An 18905-nucleotide genomic window follows, 5' to 3' on the forward strand; every position below is an offset into this window, starting at 1 on the left:
TGACACATCATTACAAAAGGGCTTTTCAGGTGACAACCTCACACACACATGATGGCAAGTTTGCTGTACTGGATAAAAGAAGAAAGTGTGAGGCCAGTCCTGCAAAATTTCAAATAGGAAGCAAGACATGGGGTTTGAGGCTAGGCAGGTTGTGTGAACGAGGTTGGAGGCTACTGAAATACCCAGTAGCCTGACTGAAGAAAAGCTTCCCAAAGATTCCAGAAGCTGCCTCCATTACCCCCTCTTTGGTGAGACTGAGCAGTGACTGGGAGATCTAGCAGGGTCCCACAGATCAGGAACTTTGGCGCCACGCTCGATGGCAAGGTGAGCTTTACACACACCTTTGCCTGGGTCGCCACTGGGCCCAAGCACCTGGTGGGCATACACCCCTCGCAAATAAGACCTCAGCCCCGGCACCCAAGCTGTCTGTTTGGAGAGCACCCTGAAACAAGATTCCACAAGTTGGAGGTGGAATCAGGTTTCACCTTTGACCAAGCCTCTCACCCCATGAAGCTTCAGAGGTCAACAGCAGCTGCGTTTCCTCCGCCCTTCTCCCTGGGCGCCCAGTTGGTTTTCCTCCTTCTCCTTCCTCCAGGTGTGCTCATGCCAGAGCCTGCCCCAATAAGTCTCCCTTTCATAGTGTTCTGATGAATAGATTGTGTGTTTTCTTTTGAATTCTTGTTAATGGCCTGGACTATGCTCCAGCGACCCAGCTGTGCATGTCAAATAAAATGTATTGGGGTCGGATGGATTCTCACATAGCACCAAAATGCACAGCACACCAAACAAAGGGCACCCAACCACAACATGCACATTCTAGAAAGCTCCGCTAAGGAACAGTGGAACTGCTGCAGAAGCCACCCGAGCTGCACAAATATCAAATCAAATGGCATCATTTCATGTCATGACTCCATTCTCTTTCTCTTTTTTTAAAAAAGAATTGTCAAATATAGTTATGCAAAAGACTTCTGTTTTTAAACTCACCGTGCAAACACTAACATTTACAAAACCCAGGCAGATAAAATCAGCTCAGGTTGAGTATATCCTGAACATGAAGCTATAACTGATTCAGCTTTGCAATTTGACCTTTAGTTGTCATGTAGAAATGGAGAAGCAGATTTAGAGAAATGGTGGATTTCTTTTTATGTTCTATGAAAAGGTGCTGCCCCTCCTGAAGCACGTGAAGCTCCATCAAAGTAAATGCTTAAAAAACTGAAGGAAAATAAGAAGGCAAGTTTCCTGTTTCATACACACGGAGGAAGAGGGGTCTTTTAAACCTGTAATAAAACAGGTGGGCTCAAGAAACTCTAAAAAGGGTGCATGGAAATATACTCTTACTGCCTATGTGATATTTGAAAGAAATAACATTTGCATTTTGTTCCACAACTAAATGAAATATGCTAAAGCCATGGGGAAAGAAATGTGTTTATAACCCAGCCCAGAGACAACTTGTTACATCTGACTTTCTGTTCTGGTTAAAAACATCTCTTTCTTTGGCCTGCTGGGGAATCAACCCTCACAGCTGAGGACAGATGTGGCGAGCAAAGCCTTGTGAAACAAATGCCAAGTAGCAGCTCGCTACCACAGGCTCCTGCACCTGCAGTTGACATCACCCAGCTCTATCTTACACCAGAAATCTATTAACATGCAGAAACAGGTGTCATCAAACCAAAACCCACTCTTAGAAAGCATTCACCTCATCCGACTGAGAGAGTGGAAATGACAAATGAGATGCTGAACTTCCACTCACCTTCCATGCCAGACGAGGGGCAGGGATAATCCCCCCTCCAGCGCTCCCCACCCAAACCTCCCAGGACACCTGCTCCCAGCATCCCAGAAACTCCAGATATAGCCAGAACAAAAGGTTTGAAGAAAACACTGTTCCCTGGATACTGCATTTGCCTTTGTGTCAGGGAAGTTAGGTTTTTCAGCAAAAAGTAGTTAATATCAAGTCAATTTTCACTCATTTCTTGTCCCTGAAATAACTTTCCTCTTTGAACCTGTGGCCAGGCATAAAAACGGTACTCAGTATATGTACAGAGTACATTAAAGGTGGAGGACTTGTTTCAAAATACTTCAGCAAAAGATGAAAGGCAAGGTAGAGATGAATTAAAATTGCCAAAATGTTGATAATTATAGAAACTGGGAGATGAGTAACTGGGAATTCATTATGCTATCCCCTCTTGGGTTTGAAATTTCCTTAAGGAAAATATATTTTTCAATATGTAGCAACATATCCAGTTGTTGGTCCAACTCCTTCCTCCTTCCTCAGTAATCAAATTCCAGTTCTGTCCATGTAATCCACCCTGCTCCATGGAGCCACTCTGCTTCAATCAATTAAGCCAGTTATCCCAATTTTCCTTGCAAGAGATGGTCTTAGGAATAGCCAGATGGTTTATCTGGCCAAAGAGAGATGAGAGTAAGTCTCTTAAAGGGTTTTGGAGAGAATAAAAAAAAAAGTCTCCACACTGCCACAAAGTGATATAAAAACAGATGGGTCCTCCCTTCTGCTAAATGTTGTTATATCTGCATGTGACAGCAAGAACCTCAGCAACCATTTTGTGACCATGACAGAGTCAGCGCAAGACAAAACCAATATGCTGAGGGCTGCAGGGAAGAAAGATCAGAGTAACCCTGGTCCTTGAGCTACTGAAATAACCACCCCGAAACTGCCTCACTTCAGGAATCATTAAGTGAGAAAACAACCCACTTACAGTTTAGAACAGTTGAGCCAGAGTTTCCTGTTACTCATAGCTGAAGGCATCCTACCTGATACAAAATAACTGTTCAATGAATAAAGACAAAATGGAAGAAGATTCATAGAGAGAACGATGAGATAGTCTCAGCCTTATCCTTTGCATCTTTGTACAGTCAAGACTTTTATTTCAAGCAAAAGTCGAAATTTACATTATGAATCCTCTCAGGACACAGGGTCTTTTTTATTTTCAGTACATAGTGTATGTTTTATTTCTCGGGCAGCTGATCAGATAATCCCTTGGAGTTTCTCCCATGAACCTGCTCTTTGATTTGTTTGGCACATTTTCTCAAATGGTAGCTGACACTCACAGCTATACCCAGGTTAATGGGCACCCCCAATATACCGTACATTGGAAAGAGCACGGTCTTTTAAGTGGCTATGTAGCCTTGCACAAATTCTTCAACCTCCCTGCGCTTAAATGCTTTTATCTATAAAATAGCATTAGTAACACTCATGCTGAGTGTTAGGGGCTGAGAGCTAGATGGGGAAGCAGGGAGACTGTCATCTAAAACAAAGCATCCTGCCATTGCACCTGCATCCAGATTGGTTTCAAAGTCAGGAATAACTATTGGCAACTGACAAAATCACTTTTTCCTTCTACCCTTGCTTTCAGATATACAAAAATAAGTAACAAGTATGGAAGAAGAAACAGCAGAATTGCCCTCTTTATGAGTAGTTCTGTGTGCAACACCTAACATTTCCTTTTTTTCCTACCTACTTTCATCACAGGCGTTATGTGATTATAAAGATCTTAAGAGGTTTCCTTTCAAATCAAACAGACCCTTTGGGGTGAGTCAACTACCTCAGCTATGAGATGGTTTCTTGGGTTTCAGTTTGGCAGCGTTTCCCCTCCCCCAGGCCCTAACTTCTGGCCATCATGTGGGGGTAGGCTGAGCAGAGAAGTCTCTGTACCCCTGACCCTTCCTCCCTTTCTTGGGGGAAACAAACACTCAGAAAATCCTGGCTCATCCTAGCTCTCTTGAGAAGTGGACGAGACCTCTCCCTGGGATGGAGCGGCCCTTTCCAGACCTCTGCCATATGAAGAGCCTTCAACGATTTTTGTCATATCATCACACCACCTCAAATCTCCTGAACACTTTTCCATAAATCTACTCAGTTTTTATTTAAGTAAAATTATTTTAATAAGAAATTTTCCACCAGCATCGCCTGCCCCTCCAGCCCAAATGTCTCCCTCTCCTACTAGGTTGCAGCCCCTGCCGTGTTCCTGGGGGCTGGGCTGGATCCTGGCTGGGAGTCACATGAAATCAACACCACCCAGTGGTGTTGGCAACACAGTGGAAACCAGAGGCTGAGTCTGAACCCGCACATCCACCTGGTTAAACCATGGCACACTTCCTCCTTCACGAGGACGCAGTGCGGGGGCTAAGTACCCTGTCGTCATTCCCACCCACCATGGACTGTCAGGAGCGTGGAGACTGTCTTATAACAGAATGCACCACTGTGACAAGCAGTCCTATCTACCTTATAAAACACCCGTAAATTTACTTCTCTACGTGGCACTTGAAGCTCTACCAACCTCAGCAGGAAGCAAAATCTAAGTGATAAGACAACTCAGGAAGAAGAAAAAAAGCTGCCTCGGCATGATTCCTCTTATGCTGGGACCTCAGCGGGTGGCACAAATGTGGCTTCCTTCAGGAGCTCCCCAGGCACCCCACAGGGTTACTCAGTCCTCTGAGTAACTCAAAGTCTGTAGAATGTTCTTGATGTATAGATAGTTTGCACCACCTAAAAAACCAAAGTGTCATTTATACACAAAAATTGCTTTTATAAACAAGGCACCCTGGTGACTGGGAGGAGGTAAATCTAGAAGTTTCTGTGACTAGGTTAACAATGCCTCAGGGTTATATCTTGCCAACTTAACTGTACATGAAAACTTGAGAAACCTAGAACTGTAAGCCAAGCTTGCAGGTAAAGCCATAGAAAATTGTTCCATGGGGACTACGCCTGAAAAAGAAAGCAAACATTGCAAAAAAAAAAAATTAATTAAAAAGAAAAAATAATTAAAAAAGAAAAAGAAAATTGAACCAGATCACCCAACACGGCATCCAGACCAGAGAACCCCTACGTTCTCTCCCACTGAATGGGCCTTGCTAAACTCTTCCCCATAAAATAGGTGACAACCAACTCACACTTGCTATCAAGTGATCCACTTGATAGTGGACCAGGGCAATGTGGACAGCAAAAAGAATATACAGAAGAAACCTGCACTTCCCCACATCCAGCCAGCCTGTCATAGACAATGGCCTGGACAGCAGCCCGAGAACCGGCCTCCCCCGGCTCCCGCGGAAGGGCAGCTCCTCTCAGCGTGAGGAGCAGTATGCTGGTAGTTGTCCAGCTTCATTGTTTCTCTGCCTGCCCTTGGCCCCCGTGCATTGTGTGGCCCAATCACTGGGTGCCTGGTGCCCTGCCCCCTGCCCAGTGCTCACAGCAATCAACCAAGTGAGAGTTGGGGCAACACCTGCCACATTTGCCTCGGTGGCCAGGATGAGAACAGAGAGCTGCTTTCTCACTGGTGAGATCTGGAAACAGCTGCACCCCACTCCTGGGGTCTCTGGAAGAGGCCAGCCAGCTGATGAGTTTTCCAGATGGATGAGATGAGCACGGCCTCCTGGAACATGACCTCAGGCACCTGTGCTGGGACCTCTGCTCCACAGAGGGGAGCAAGTCCAGTCCACGTGTCACCCCAGTGCCCCCTACGGGTTCCACACACCACAGACTGGAGAGTCACCCTGGCAGGCCCTGGCAGCAGCCTGCTATTGAAGAATAAGGTCGAACCCAATTACTGTCTCAGTGGAACCAACCCCACTGAGAGGGTCTCACTCAAGCACCTTTCCATCTGAGAAGTCCACAATTGGTTTTTAAGTCCTTACTGCACCTGTGAACTGTTTTACTTGGAAAATCTTGGAAAGGCCAGTGAGTTAAATGGCTCGCAGTTACACATCAAACACTCCCTAACTGAAAATGATGAAGTGAGCAAAACTATGAAATCGATGCCTCACTCTGGGCATACAAAACACAACTCCATATGTAGAATCTCCTGAGACCACCCCAGGAGCACTTGGACACAGAACTGTCAAAGTGGCCTCAGGCAAGGTGGTCTCTGTACAAGACGTGGATCAGGTTTCCCCTACCTTTAACTCAAGTTCACGGAGATGTCATTTAATTACAGTGGAAGCCACCTATTTTAGGTGTTACGGTTCTATGAGTTTTGACAAACACTGATGGTCACAAAACCACCACACACACATAGACCATACAGTATGTGCACTTTGGAGTCTGATTTCATTTGCTCGTATAATGCCTTTGTTATTGCTGAGTAGTATTTCATCAAGCAGATGTGACACAGTTTATCCACTTCCCAGCTGAAAGACATGGGGGTTTGTTCTAGGTTGTAGCTATTATGAATATAGCCTCTGTGGACAGTTGCACACAATTATCTTTGCAGGTGAATGTTTTCATTCCTCTACTGTAAGTACAATCTGAGAGTTGTACAGTAAGGTAATGTTTAATATTATGAGAAACTACCAAAGTATCTTCCAAAGTGGTCAAGCCACTGCCTTCCCACCAGCAGCATATGGGAGATAGAGCTGCTCCATCACCTCACCAGCAACTTCATATTGTCAGGGTTTTGGGTTTTGTTGTTGTTGTTGCCATTTTTGGGGGTTAGAGGGCAGGTAGATGTGTGGGGGTTTTTAAGCTGTTCTGCTATATGTGTGTGGTAGCTCACATATAACTCACATATAACCCAAAGGGCTTTTGGAGGTTGAACAGGATTCACTAACATGGTAGAGAGAAGGGAAGTTATTTCTTGAAAGGAAAAAGCAAAGGCAAGGGGTGAAGGAGACAGGAAGTTCTGGGCAGCACAATGAAAAGAAGCCTAGGTTGTGGATGAGTCTTAATTTGCATTATGACTAATGATGTTAAGCATTTCTTTGTGTGCTTGTTTGTCATCTGTAAACTGTAAAATACCAAAAATTTCTTTGGTAAAGTATCAATTCAAGAATATTTGCCCATTTATTAAATGGCTTTCTTGAAAGATTTCTATACATATTCTGTTTACAAGTCCCTTATGATATATGTTTTGATAATATTTTCTCCTGGTTTGTGGCTTGTCTTTTCAGATTCTTAGCAGTGGTTTTCAAAGAGCAGATGTTTTTCATTTTGATAAAATCCATTTTACTAACTTTCTTTTAAAGTTTGCTTTTTGTGTCTGAAGCAATCTTTGCCAGGCCCAAGGTCACAGAGATTTTCTGCTGTTTTCTTCTATAAAATTTTCAGTTTTAGGTTTTACTGTAGGCCTGTGATCATTGATGTACCTGTTATAAGGCATGGCTTAGGGCTTTTTGTTTTGCTTTTTATATGGCTGCCCAATTGTTCCAGTACCACTGCTTGACAAGATTATCCTTTCTCTGTTGAATGACCTTGGCACTTTTGTTGAAAATCAATTGATCAAATTTTATGTGTGAGTTTACTTCTGAACTCTTTGTTCTATTCCGCTGACCTTTCTCCAATACCACAGTCTTGATTACTGTAGCTTTATATAAATCTTAAAATGAGATAGTATAAGTCTTCCAACTTTGTTAACCGCTTTGGGTAGCCTAGGTCTCTTACATAAAAATTTTTTAATTAGCTTGTCATTTTCCACACAAAACATTTATGTTTATGTTTCTACATTTTAATTTGGGTTGTGCTGAATCTCTAGATTAGTTTGATTTGGGTGCCTTATCCTTTTAAAAATAAAAAAGGGGTCATTTTTCAAAGAGACATTATAAAAGGAAACTAACCAGTCCTCCCAGACCCACCCACACAGAAATGCTTTGCCAAGTGGCCTTGGTTCTGTTTTCATGCATATGCATGGAGTCCACATGTTCTGATGTGTAGGGGCATAGGGGAGTGGGGGGCAGTCTGCCTCTCCAAGCTGCTCTTTAGACAGTAAGGAAAAGAGTTGACCTGAGAAGCAGCCCGAAGGCCTAACCACAGAAGGAAGCGAGCTTCCTTGACAAGTTTTGGAAAAGAAGAGGACATCTAAAGGGCTTTTGGAGGGTGAACAGGACTCACTAACACGGTAGAGAGAAGGGAAGTTATTTCTTGAAAGGAAAAAGCAAAGGCAAGGGGTGAAGGAGACAGGAAGTGCAGGGCAGCACAATGAAAAGAAGCCTAGGTTGTGGATGAGCCCTGAGTCCCTTGCTGAGTCAGAATTCTGTTCTCTGGAAATGGAAGCCCATGGAAGCTTCTGAGTGGGAGAGGCCTGATCAGATCAGTGTTTGAGAGAAACCCATTGGTGGCAGGCAAAAGCTCCCCCTGGAGACCATCCTGTGGACGTGGCAACAGACATGTGATGAGCATGTTTGACTGGGAAAATGGCCAAGAGCCTGGACCAAGAAGTTCTGGATGGACAGGGTCAGCAACTTGATACCACACGAGGGATTAAGAATAAGGGTGAGGCACATCCATCTACTGTTTACTGCCCTGGACACTGCAGAGCATCTACAACTAGTCACCAGGCACATCCACTGCCCCATCAGATCTCTTCCATGAGACATTAAACTCAGCTCAACCCTCCAGGACACCTCCAAATAAGAGCAAGTAACTCAGACACCCCATAAATATCCATATTGTGTTCTTTAGGCCCAATGTTTTGAATAATGTTAAGAATAATGAAAAATGATGTAAAAAATATATAAAATTAAAAAATGGGGAAAAAAAAAGAATATCTTTAAAGACACAACTGTCCAAGAGATGTCTGTGCTTTTAAGATTATACCATGGGGGTTGAATACATTTTTTGGCAATACTGTGTGTAAATCTGGTTGGAGCCTCAATGTGAAGTCTGAAAAAGAGACAGATGGAACAATCGGCCAGAGAGTCCCAGTGACAGAAACAACTATTCTCTGGAAGGGGAAAAAAGGGCAGAAAGGCATATTTGTTTATTTTTACAAAATTTGGAGAACAACAGTCTCCCCCAGCTGTCTCCGCAAGATCAAACCAACTCCAAATGGGAGTCACTAGGTATTTGCCAACACTTGAAATCAAAGTCCAAGAGCCTGATGGCCCTGTTTCTTCTCTTTTCCTCCCTTTGTATTTCAAAATGACAATTACACTTGTGCATTGATGCAGCCTGTCCATTCAATAAGTGCTCTGATTCATCTGTGAACTTCAAACTGCTTCTAATCTAAATCAGAACACAAAAGTACATGACCCCTTCACTTCTTGATAGGCCGTGTGGCTCATTCCAAACAAATACCCCAAGGCAGTCTCAGCACAGTGGTTTGATCGGGGTCTGCATGTTCAGGGCCTGCCCACCAAAGTCCAGCTCGGGGTCAGTCACACTGGGTACATAACTTGCCCACTTCTCTGTTCTGCTGACATCCAGGTTCCCAATTTCCCTTCCCTGGCCAGCCCTGAGGGGACCTCAAAGACTTTTAGCACAAAGGCACCGATGACTCCAATATTAGGTTTAGGGCACACACCTGAACAGGGTGCCAAATTGGGTTTTTCTTAGGGTCTGGAAGAAACCACTAGAAAGTCAGCTGTGGGAAAGAAACAGCTTTAGGCTTTGTCTAAAAGTCAAGCAACCATGGACTTCCATTTAACCAGAACAGACCCAAATGGAAAACTGGCTTCTTTTTTCATTTATTAAAGAAAAGTCACCAACAAAAACAAAAAACAAAAAAACAAAACAAATTACTTCTGTTGGGGGCCAGTGCGCTACGCTCACACCCAGCTTTCATGAGCTTTTCTTAGAAATGTCAGTGCCATGTGCAAAATCCCACATGGCTGGTTCACATGGCTGCTCTGCTGTCACAGGGGAGCCAGAGCTGAAGGTGAGATGATCACTTCCTGGCTCCTTTCATCCCTCCCCAGAGTTCCCACCAGGAGAGAGCAGGCTGCTGCAGGCGCAACACCATGACAGGCAGGAAGAACGTCTAAACTCTCTTTCAATATTGTAGAAAAAGAAAAAACAAAACACCCACACAGTGGGGAACAATTTCCCCACTGTGTGGGTGGTGGGGCCCCGAGAGCTGTTATCTGCAAAGGGCACTTCTGGGGGTTACCCAGCTGTCACCACCGTGTGGATTCCACCAGAAAACCTCAAGCCAAACAGTGGGGAATGAACATCAAGAGACAATTTTCCACTCTGTGGAAAATGACTTGACTTTTACAAAAATAAATGAAGACACCGTGATAATAAACAAAATGTGTGCAGGACCTGTTATCAAATGCACGGTGACGGTCGATGCTTTTCTTTGCTTGGTACATTTAGATTATGACAATATCATTCTCACTTCCCAACCCCTCAGCACCTCACCCCACACCTCACCCCACATGATGTCACACACACACATACACATGCACACACACGCACACACAGATATGCCATGTGTAGGGCAGAATGAGAATGGTTGGGGTGTGCATGTGTTGGGGAGGGGAGGAATAGGGAATAAGCACCATCTATAGAAGGGGAGATTTGATAGCTGAAGCACCAATGCATATGCATGAACACAAAACTAGCTACTCTTCAGACTTTCAGCACCTCTCTGGCCACTCAAGGGTCCCTCTTTTTCCAAGCAGCTCTGCCCCATGTGTCTGCAGAAGCCTGAGAGGTGTCACCTGCTCACCAAGGTTATAGGGTTTTAGTGACTTCTCTCCACACTTATGTATTTAAGTCTTCTTCAATCTGTTCATCTTAATAAGGGATCCCAATCTCTCAATACTGTCCTGCTGGAACCACATTTACCTCCCCCATGCCCTTGACCCCACCTCCATCCACCGCAGGGATCCTCTCAGCTTCCTCCACCATCTCTTTGGCCCTGGCCCTCCTGTTGAAATTTTGTAAACAGAACTGGTGATTAAGACTTCAAGTTCCAAATCTCTCACTCAAAAGTATCCTTACCCACACAAAGATGACCCAGGAAACCCTCAATTCAGGCATCTGGCCTCTGGGCAAATGTGACAAGGGAAATGGAAACCATTTTTCAACAGCAACTATGAGCCTTTGAAGTGACCCATAACCACACAGACAGAAGATACCACCTCATTTTTAAAAATAATTGACAGAAAAAAACAGTATGTTTGTTCCTCAAAAACCTAAAAATAGAATTACTGTGTGACCCAGCAATTCCACCTTGGGGTATATACCCAAAAGAACTGAAAGCATGGTTTCAAAGAGATCTTTGTACACCACATTCACAGTAATAATAGCCTAACAGAGAAACAACTGTCCATTGATGGATGAGTGGATAAACAAAACGTGGTATATACACGCAATGGAATATTACTCAACCTTAAAAAGGAAGAAGATTCGGCCACATGACTATGAATAAACCCTAAGGACATCCCGCTAAGTGAAATAAGGACAAACACAAAAGGACAAATACTGAATGATTCCACTTAAATGTGACATCGCTAAATAGTCAAATTCAAAGACAGAAAGTTAGAATGATGGCTGCAGGGCTGGAGGAGGGAGGAGTGGGGAGTCAGTGTTCAGTGTTAGAATGAGTTTGGAAAAATGGGAAAGTTCTGAAGATGGATGGTGATGGTTGCACAAAAATGTGAATGTACTTAATGCCACTGAACTGTATACTTTTTGCCCTTTTAAGGGTTAAAATGATAACTTTCACATTAGGTATATTTTACACAAATTAAAGTCCATCCACAAAAGGATAGAAGTTCCAGCTAACCCAAATATGTTAGCGGGATTTTAAAAGCATGGTCACAACCAGAAATACATACCCTTCCTCTTTCTTTCTCCTCTTAAGGGACAAAGGTGGGTGACAGGGTCAGGCAGCAGGAGGGGAGGAAGAGTCACACTGGGCAACACAATGACCTCCAATTCCTCCTGTGCCAACTGTCACCAACAATAGGCTACAAGATGTGGGGGAGAAGACAGGTGGCAGGGACCTGCCCATAAGTGACACCTGATTGTCACCAATTCCTGGAGACCAGAGGTTTCCCAGAAGATGGTTTCTTTCCAAATGCACATTTATAAATGATGTTGCGCTTCCTGGAATTAAGTAGGAATTCCTTATATTCCAGACATAAATTTTGGGAAATACACCCTCTGATAACAAACACCCCTCTCTGCGTCGCATCCTGTGTGTTTAAGATGTTGGTACACAGTTCAAATGCGCGCCAGTAACTGTCTGCATTTGGGCTTCTGAAAACCAAATATGTACACTTTGTAACAGGTTCAGCCAAGTCAAAATAAAGCTTGCACTCCATCCCTGAGTTACTGCAATCACTTTCTACTCATAGTCTCCGCTCCTACAGTCTTCAGACTGGAGGGCAGGGGACACAGCTGCTGCCAGCAGTCTGAATACTGGCTTCATCCAGCTTCCGCTCACCCTGACTCCAGCCCCCCAGGTGACAGACAAGGATCTTTCAGCTTGTAAAGGAATCTTAGTTGACTTTCCTCCTCCTTAATCTCATTACTTTTCTTTTTAATTTATTTAGATCTCTGCTGTTGCATATTTGTAAGTATCTATCACTCTCTGCTCTGAAGTTAACACCCCAGAGCCAAGACAGGGAGGCAGGGCAGCCTGCAGGCAAACATCCTTAGGAACAGGGGCGTGGGGAGGGCATTCCTAGACATCTCCTATGAAAGCACAGAAGGTGGATGGCCAGGAGGAGCACCTGGGTGCTTGTGTGGGGCTTGCACCCTGGAAACATGCTCTTGTACGAAAACATGAGCCGATCCTCCCCCTAGCAATCCATTCAGTTCTGAGCAAGGCTTTTGTTCAGAAGAATGGGATCTATGCTGAGGTTGGAGGCTGAATTACCAGGGCTAAGGAAGGAAAATTGTTGCAGCTCTCCACACTCTCCTCACACTCTGCATCTCCTCCAAATAAACATCAAACAGTAATTTAAATACAATTATTCTCAGAGATCTGCTATCTGCCTGCCAGAGGTGTCTGCCTGAAACAGCTGGCCTGCCTCTCATTTTCCCACTTTAGGAATAAGGTTGATTTAAGATCCACTTCCTCTAAGATGCCTCCTTTCCTTGGTTTGCTTCGTCTCAGAAGTCATGCTTAAGTCTCCTTCACACACACCTGTTATGTATCCCCAACTAGCAAGCGCCTTGCAGTAGGGACAGTGTCTCAAATTTCTTCTCACAAGTGCTCCAAGTAAGTAGTGCGATGCTCAGCTGGGCTCTGCAGCAAAGTGCATTCTCCAAAGATGGCCACACAAAGGCCTCCCACCTCACCTGCTCTTGTTACAATGTGACCGACATGCCTTCCACTGAGATGTGGGGTCTCTGCTCCCTCCCTCTGAACATTAGGGGGGCTTGTGACTGCTCTTCCCAAAAGGGCACAGAGGAAATGATAATAGGTGACTTGCCAGGCTGGATCACAGGAAAGAGACAGCTTCCACCTGGCTCTCTCCTTCCTGGACACTTCTCAGAGAAAACCAGCCACAGTGCTGTGAAAATCAACTAGCCCATGGCTGCCATAGGAGGCACACTATGAGGGAAGCAGGGGCCCCACAACAGCCAGCATCACCCACCAGATACACAAGTGAAGGAGCAACTCTTCCAGTCCCAAGTCTCCAGCACAAGGCCCCAATTCAGTGAAGCAGAGACAAGCCATTCACTGCCCTTTCTAAACCCTGGCCCACAGATGTGTGAGCATGATAAATGGTAGCTCAGCAACGTTAGACAGCCATCGGAGCTGGGACAGGTGCCACAGACTTGGCCACAGGATGAGCAATTCCAAAGGCCCAACCTCTCTAAAATTGACTTTTGTTATCTGCTCCCAACAGCCTCCTTCCTATCATCACGAAACAGCCTCTATTCCACAGGGCCATTGCTCGGGGTGTCCACCTTCCTATTCAACCTCACAACCACTGTCCACTAACCATATTTCTGCAGTGAGACTGGTTGCTCCAGAAAAGGTCATTTCTGATCTCTGCAAAGTGCTTCCTTCCAGAGGGCTGACTGCCTCCTCCACAGGGGACGGTAGGCATATCTACTCACCGCCCAGCCCAGGGTAAGAGCACATTAACTCTTCCCAAATGAAGACTGCCTCCAGCTCAGAGCAGTGTCCACCACCCCAGTGTGCTGCCGGTAACAGCAGGAATGGACACGCAACCGCCACGGTCCCAGCGGGAAGCAGACTTGGGTCACACACAAGCCCCGAGCCCAGAGGATCAAAGGTGCCATCCAGCCAGACCCTCCCTCTGGTCTGCCCTGCTCCCCTGTCTTACCTGATTCCTTGATTCAAAAAGGTTGATTTGGGGACAACAATGCCTGACAAAGTATTAAAGTTTTCTTCTCAAGCATCATACAGACTAGGTCTCTGAACAAGTAAGAACTGTGCACGGAGCCACGGCTGAGTGACCCTCGTCACATCAGGAAAGAGCACACTTGTTCTCCAAGAGAGAACCAGACCTTAGTTTTCTGAGGGGATAGGAATCTTGAGCCCCCAAGTAGACACACAGCTTTACCTGGTGTGCAGGACCCAGGATGAGGAAAGTGTGGTCAAAGGAAAAGCATGGAAATGGTCAAATTGCAAATTCTCTCTCTCTCTCTCTCTCTCTCTCTCTCTCTCTCTCTTTCTCTCTCTTTCACACACACACACACACACACACAGAGTACACAGTCAGCATTAGCACCCACAGTCTACGTGTACATCACACTCCCTAAGCACGGGGCAGCGGTGCACATAGTCGGCAGCAGCAGCTTGATTAAGCTGATGAGGGAACTGCACTGTCTTGCCGGGTGCAAGCACCACACACAGAGGACCCCGAGACATACACACAAGCCCAGCTTCACTGGAGCAGTTTCCTCTAAGAGCATCCAGAAACTTCCAACGTGCTCATTCCCACTTCCTAGTGGGACCTACTGGGAACCTGGTGCTTTGGGTCCACTCCTGGCCTCCCCCTGCTCTAGCCTGTGCGGTTCACAGCAGCCTTCCCGGGCTGCCTTCTTTAGCACCCAGTCCACGAACACATGTAAACTTGCTACAAGCATTTTCAGAAGGCAAACTTCTTTGCAATCACAAGTTGCCTGCTGTACCCCAGAAAGGTGAGTTTAAGTCTGTCACCAGTGGGTGGCACTTTAGGCACTTCACAGTCTGGGAGCTCAGTCTGCAAGGACAGGAGAGACACTGCTTATGGCCCCGCTATTGGGACTGGATTTTCCTTTCATTAACTCAGTATCTTAATGTTTTTAATGCACACAAAGGGAAAAAGTTGATACTAGTACAAGGAGTATTTTTCATAAACAAAGGCAGAAATCAAGACAAGACAAAAATGGGGCTTTCTGTCATCCTCAGATAGGCCTAAAACAGAAGGGGACCCCAGCATGGGGGAGGCAGGGGCTTCACTAATATGCCCTGGCCCCACTCCTGTTCATCTGCCCACTCCTCCTCCCTACCCGAGGCAGACACCCCTAATTTCTCTTCTCACTTTGGACAGAGTACATTACCAAGAAACCACTAACGTGTCCCTGTCCTGTTTTGTGTTTGGGGAAAAAAAAGTGCTATTTACAACCACTTATATGTAAAAACCTTATTCTGCCAAACAATTAACTCAACAATCAATCAAGTAGAACAATTTAACAATTTAACAATTGACACTGACATCACAAGTAAAGCAGTCACCACAATTAAGCTCCAAAGCCTGTAGACTAGAGCAAACCAATCCTGTACAGGGAGAAGGATAAGCCTTTAAAGAAAAAGAATATAACTTTACCTGTGGCTATAGCGAATGGCTATCGTCAATCCAAGCTGTAATTAAAAAGAGAAACACATATTAAATAATATCAAGAATATGCTGAATTCACAAGAAAATTTACTTAATATGGTCAACTATTTTTTGTTTCCTTACTCCTCGTGCTTCATGAATAACATATGTGAATGATAGATCTTTGGTTTCAACTTCGCTCTTAAAGGATAATTGTATTTTGTATCCTGAAAGGATCTTAAAGGGGCTACAGTATTTCACTGTGGATTAGATCAAAGATGTCTCCCCTCTGAAAAGAATTACAAAACAGGGCTTTTCTGTTTTTTCTTTACCTTCTTTTTTTCTTGTTTTCATTTAAAATTGTTAATTTTAATTTTTTTATTGAGGTGTAATTGACAAATGAAACTATAAATATTTAAAGTGTATGGCATGATGATCAGATATACATACGCATTGTAAAATTATGCCACAATCATGGTAATTAACACATCCATCGCCTCCCAGACTTCCCTTCCTTTCCTTTTTTTTTTTAAGATTTATTTTTATACAAGAGCTGGGTTACAGGCTAGAGGCACGGGAGGATGAGAGGATTCACCAGAGACAGGTTGGGGAACAGAACAGGCAGACTGACCGAAAACACTGCTGAAGGAAGCAGCGGGAGAGACAGGAGAGGTCTGCTGCACCATGTGGGTATCTCCCTGCCCGGCTGGGATCAAACCCACGCTGCAGAGGCTGCAGACAGCTTCACAGAGCTGCGTTCAACCCACTGCGCCACCGGGGAGGCCCTCTTTCTTTTTTTGATGAGAACATTTACAATCTGTTCTCTCAGCAAATTTCAAGTATATAATAGCAATATCATATAGTCGCCATGCTATATATTAACTCCTCAATTTATCCATCTTATCACTAAAAAGCCTGTACCATTAGCCCATTTGCAAACATCTCCCCATTTTCCCACCCCCTGGCAATCAACCCTTCCACTCTGTTTTGTTAGCGAAATGGGACTTTCTCAGCTCTGAGCCAAAGCAGTAAAAGGATCGCCTTGTGCAGCTGATTCTGAGGTTTGAATTAGAGAGGACAGCCCCACCAGGTCCTGGAAGCCACCTGGCCTCCCTCCACTCCCGGAGTGCTGAGTGGAGATCAAAGGCCCTAAGGTGGACTGGCCACTGGGGCCAGAGCCTCCCTGAGGTTCTGCACAGTCGTCACACTGATCCCATAAGATCCAGGCCTGCAAGCCGCAACTCTGAGGACAGCAAGAAATAAAAGCTGAGATACATGGGGAAGTGTACACAGCTACTACGAGCACAGTGACGCAGTAGGGGATGCGGGCAACACTGCCATTTCTGCTTTATTCTGCGATGTGTCGTGAAAACCTCTCAAGTGTAAGTGGTGGTCAAATCAGATGGTGTGGGCCTCAGCTAGTTCACGCAAGGTCAGTGGTGGATTACCGAAGAGTAAGGCCAGCCAAGTTCAACTGCTAACTGTGTGGGCGTCAGCAAGTTATCTAAACTCTCAGACCTTCAGTGTTCACAACCGTTAAGTGGCCAAAATAATTATTTTCTCACGGGATTAATGTGAGGATTAAGCAATGTTTCTATATTTGTGTTTGTATCTTTGTGTATGTGACCATGCATGTGTGCATACTGTCTGATGGGTAAGGGAAACTCTACAAATAATAACTGCCCCCTGCCACTGTATGGAGGCTATGCCCACTTATGAAAATGTTGTCACATTGCAGCATTTAATTTTAAAGCTGGTTTTGGAACTTTAAAACTATTTTATCAAGCAGTGATCAGCCAAACCTTGCCTATATAGTTCTCACTAACCCACTGTGACTGAAATATTGCATTACGTGTTGAAGAAACTCATGGCAGCTGAGAATCTAAGCATCATCTATATCACATCTTAACAAAAAGTCTGCCTAAGTTGCACTTAGGATCCCCAAGCACATCATGATTAGTATCTAGATTAGGTATTGACCCAATGGAGTTGGGGTGAGGATGGGGAGGTGATATTTTCAGTGCTATAACCGATGCTGAAAGATGACAGGGGGGGCCCTGAGAAGTGGGAAGGCAGTGGGAAGGTGGGGAAGAGCCAAGGAGAGGGAGAGTTAGGACAAGTAAAGTAGCTGAAATAAGCAACCTAAGTGCCCCAAAACAGACAAGTGGATCAAAAAGATATGGTATACATACACAACAGAATACTACTCGGCAATCAAAAAAGATAAATGCATACCATTTGCAGGAATATTGATGGAACTGGAAGGGATTATGCTAAGTGAAATAAGCAGTAGGAGAAAGATAAATACTGGATGGTGTCACTTACATGTGGAATACAAAACAACAACAACAACAAAGAGTCAGACAAAGATAGACTTTAATACTAACCCATGGAAGCTGACACCATAGACCTATGGCTTTCAGAAGAGGCAGGGAAGAGGTGGGTAACAGGGGATGGGAGGGAGTGGGGAGCTAGAACACCATGGACTATAGTGGAGAACTATGGATGCTTTGGTGGTGGGAGAGCTATGGTGACCATACCTTAGGGGGAAATGCTATACTGTCAAGACACTAGCAAGGATATAAAACAATGGTATTTCAATAACAACAACAACAAAAAAAAAAGGCAAAAGAAAGCCCAATGTCTCTGTCCAGCTCTACATTTTGTGGAGTCCCCCAACAAGTGTGTGAGTAGCTTGGCTCCAGAACAATTCAGCTGGGTGTTATCACTGCACACCCCCAAAATGAAAAACCAACAAAGATGAGCCATTGGGAATCCAGGAGAATAGGCTTAATTCCACAAAAAGAATATTTAAAAGTGAAGGCATGAAATACTAACATCAACTTGATTTCACATCACACTCACCTGAATTTATTCAGTTATGTATCTCAGCTAAACCAGGAGTGTCATTTCTTTGAGACTTAAGCAAACAGAAGAGAAGATGCCTCAAGAACAATCAAGAATCTAAAGGACTAGGAGGAAATTATTCTGGAATGAAATAAAAACAGAAACTGTACCCAAAAGGTCAGGGTGAGCATTTGAGAGATTTCACACGCCAAGTTACTTTACATTTCCTGGGGTTAAAAAGTTCTGGCTTACAGTTAGGCTAATTATAAGATAATTTTACCCACTGAATATTTTCATAAGCTTTGGAGTACTGTTTTAATTGGTGGCTTTTCCACAGTTGAAAGATAAACCCTTGCTGGAACAGGGAGAGGAAATGGGTGTGGGAGGGACAAAAAATAAGAAAAAAAAAGCAGAAAAAGTTGTTAAATGGCAGCTGTGCTGGTTGAAATGGTTTAGGAGATAAATCCTCCATAAAGGTGAATTTCAATTAAGCATTTTTTATTACTCTTTTCCTGGCTTCCGAAACAAGTATGTTTTCTTGGCATTTTTTTAAATTTTATTTTTATATTCCCCATACAATTGCAACCCCCTTATTTTGA

At 44.3% G+C, this 18905-nt stretch overlaps 1 protein-coding gene across 1 annotated transcript in view; it reads right to left on the minus strand.

The window, feature by feature from the left end:
- The window catches only part of ACOXL (acyl-CoA oxidase like), a 301583-nt gene that overhangs the window by 202471 nt on the left and 80207 nt on the right, over positions 1-18905 (minus strand). Inside the window, exon 10 of the mRNA XM_037527835.1 lies at positions 15469-15503. Coding sequence (XP_037383732.1) covers positions 15469-15503 — 35 coding nt within the window. The remainder of the gene's footprint in view (positions 1-15468; positions 15504-18905) is intronic.

This window comes from Talpa occidentalis, unplaced genomic scaffold (assembly GCF_014898055.3).
Source record: "Talpa occidentalis isolate TD23 unplaced genomic scaffold, MPIMG_talOcc4v2.1 talOcc4.5, whole genome shotgun sequence".
NCBI lineage: Eukaryota > Metazoa > Chordata > Mammalia > Eulipotyphla > Talpidae > Talpa > Talpa occidentalis.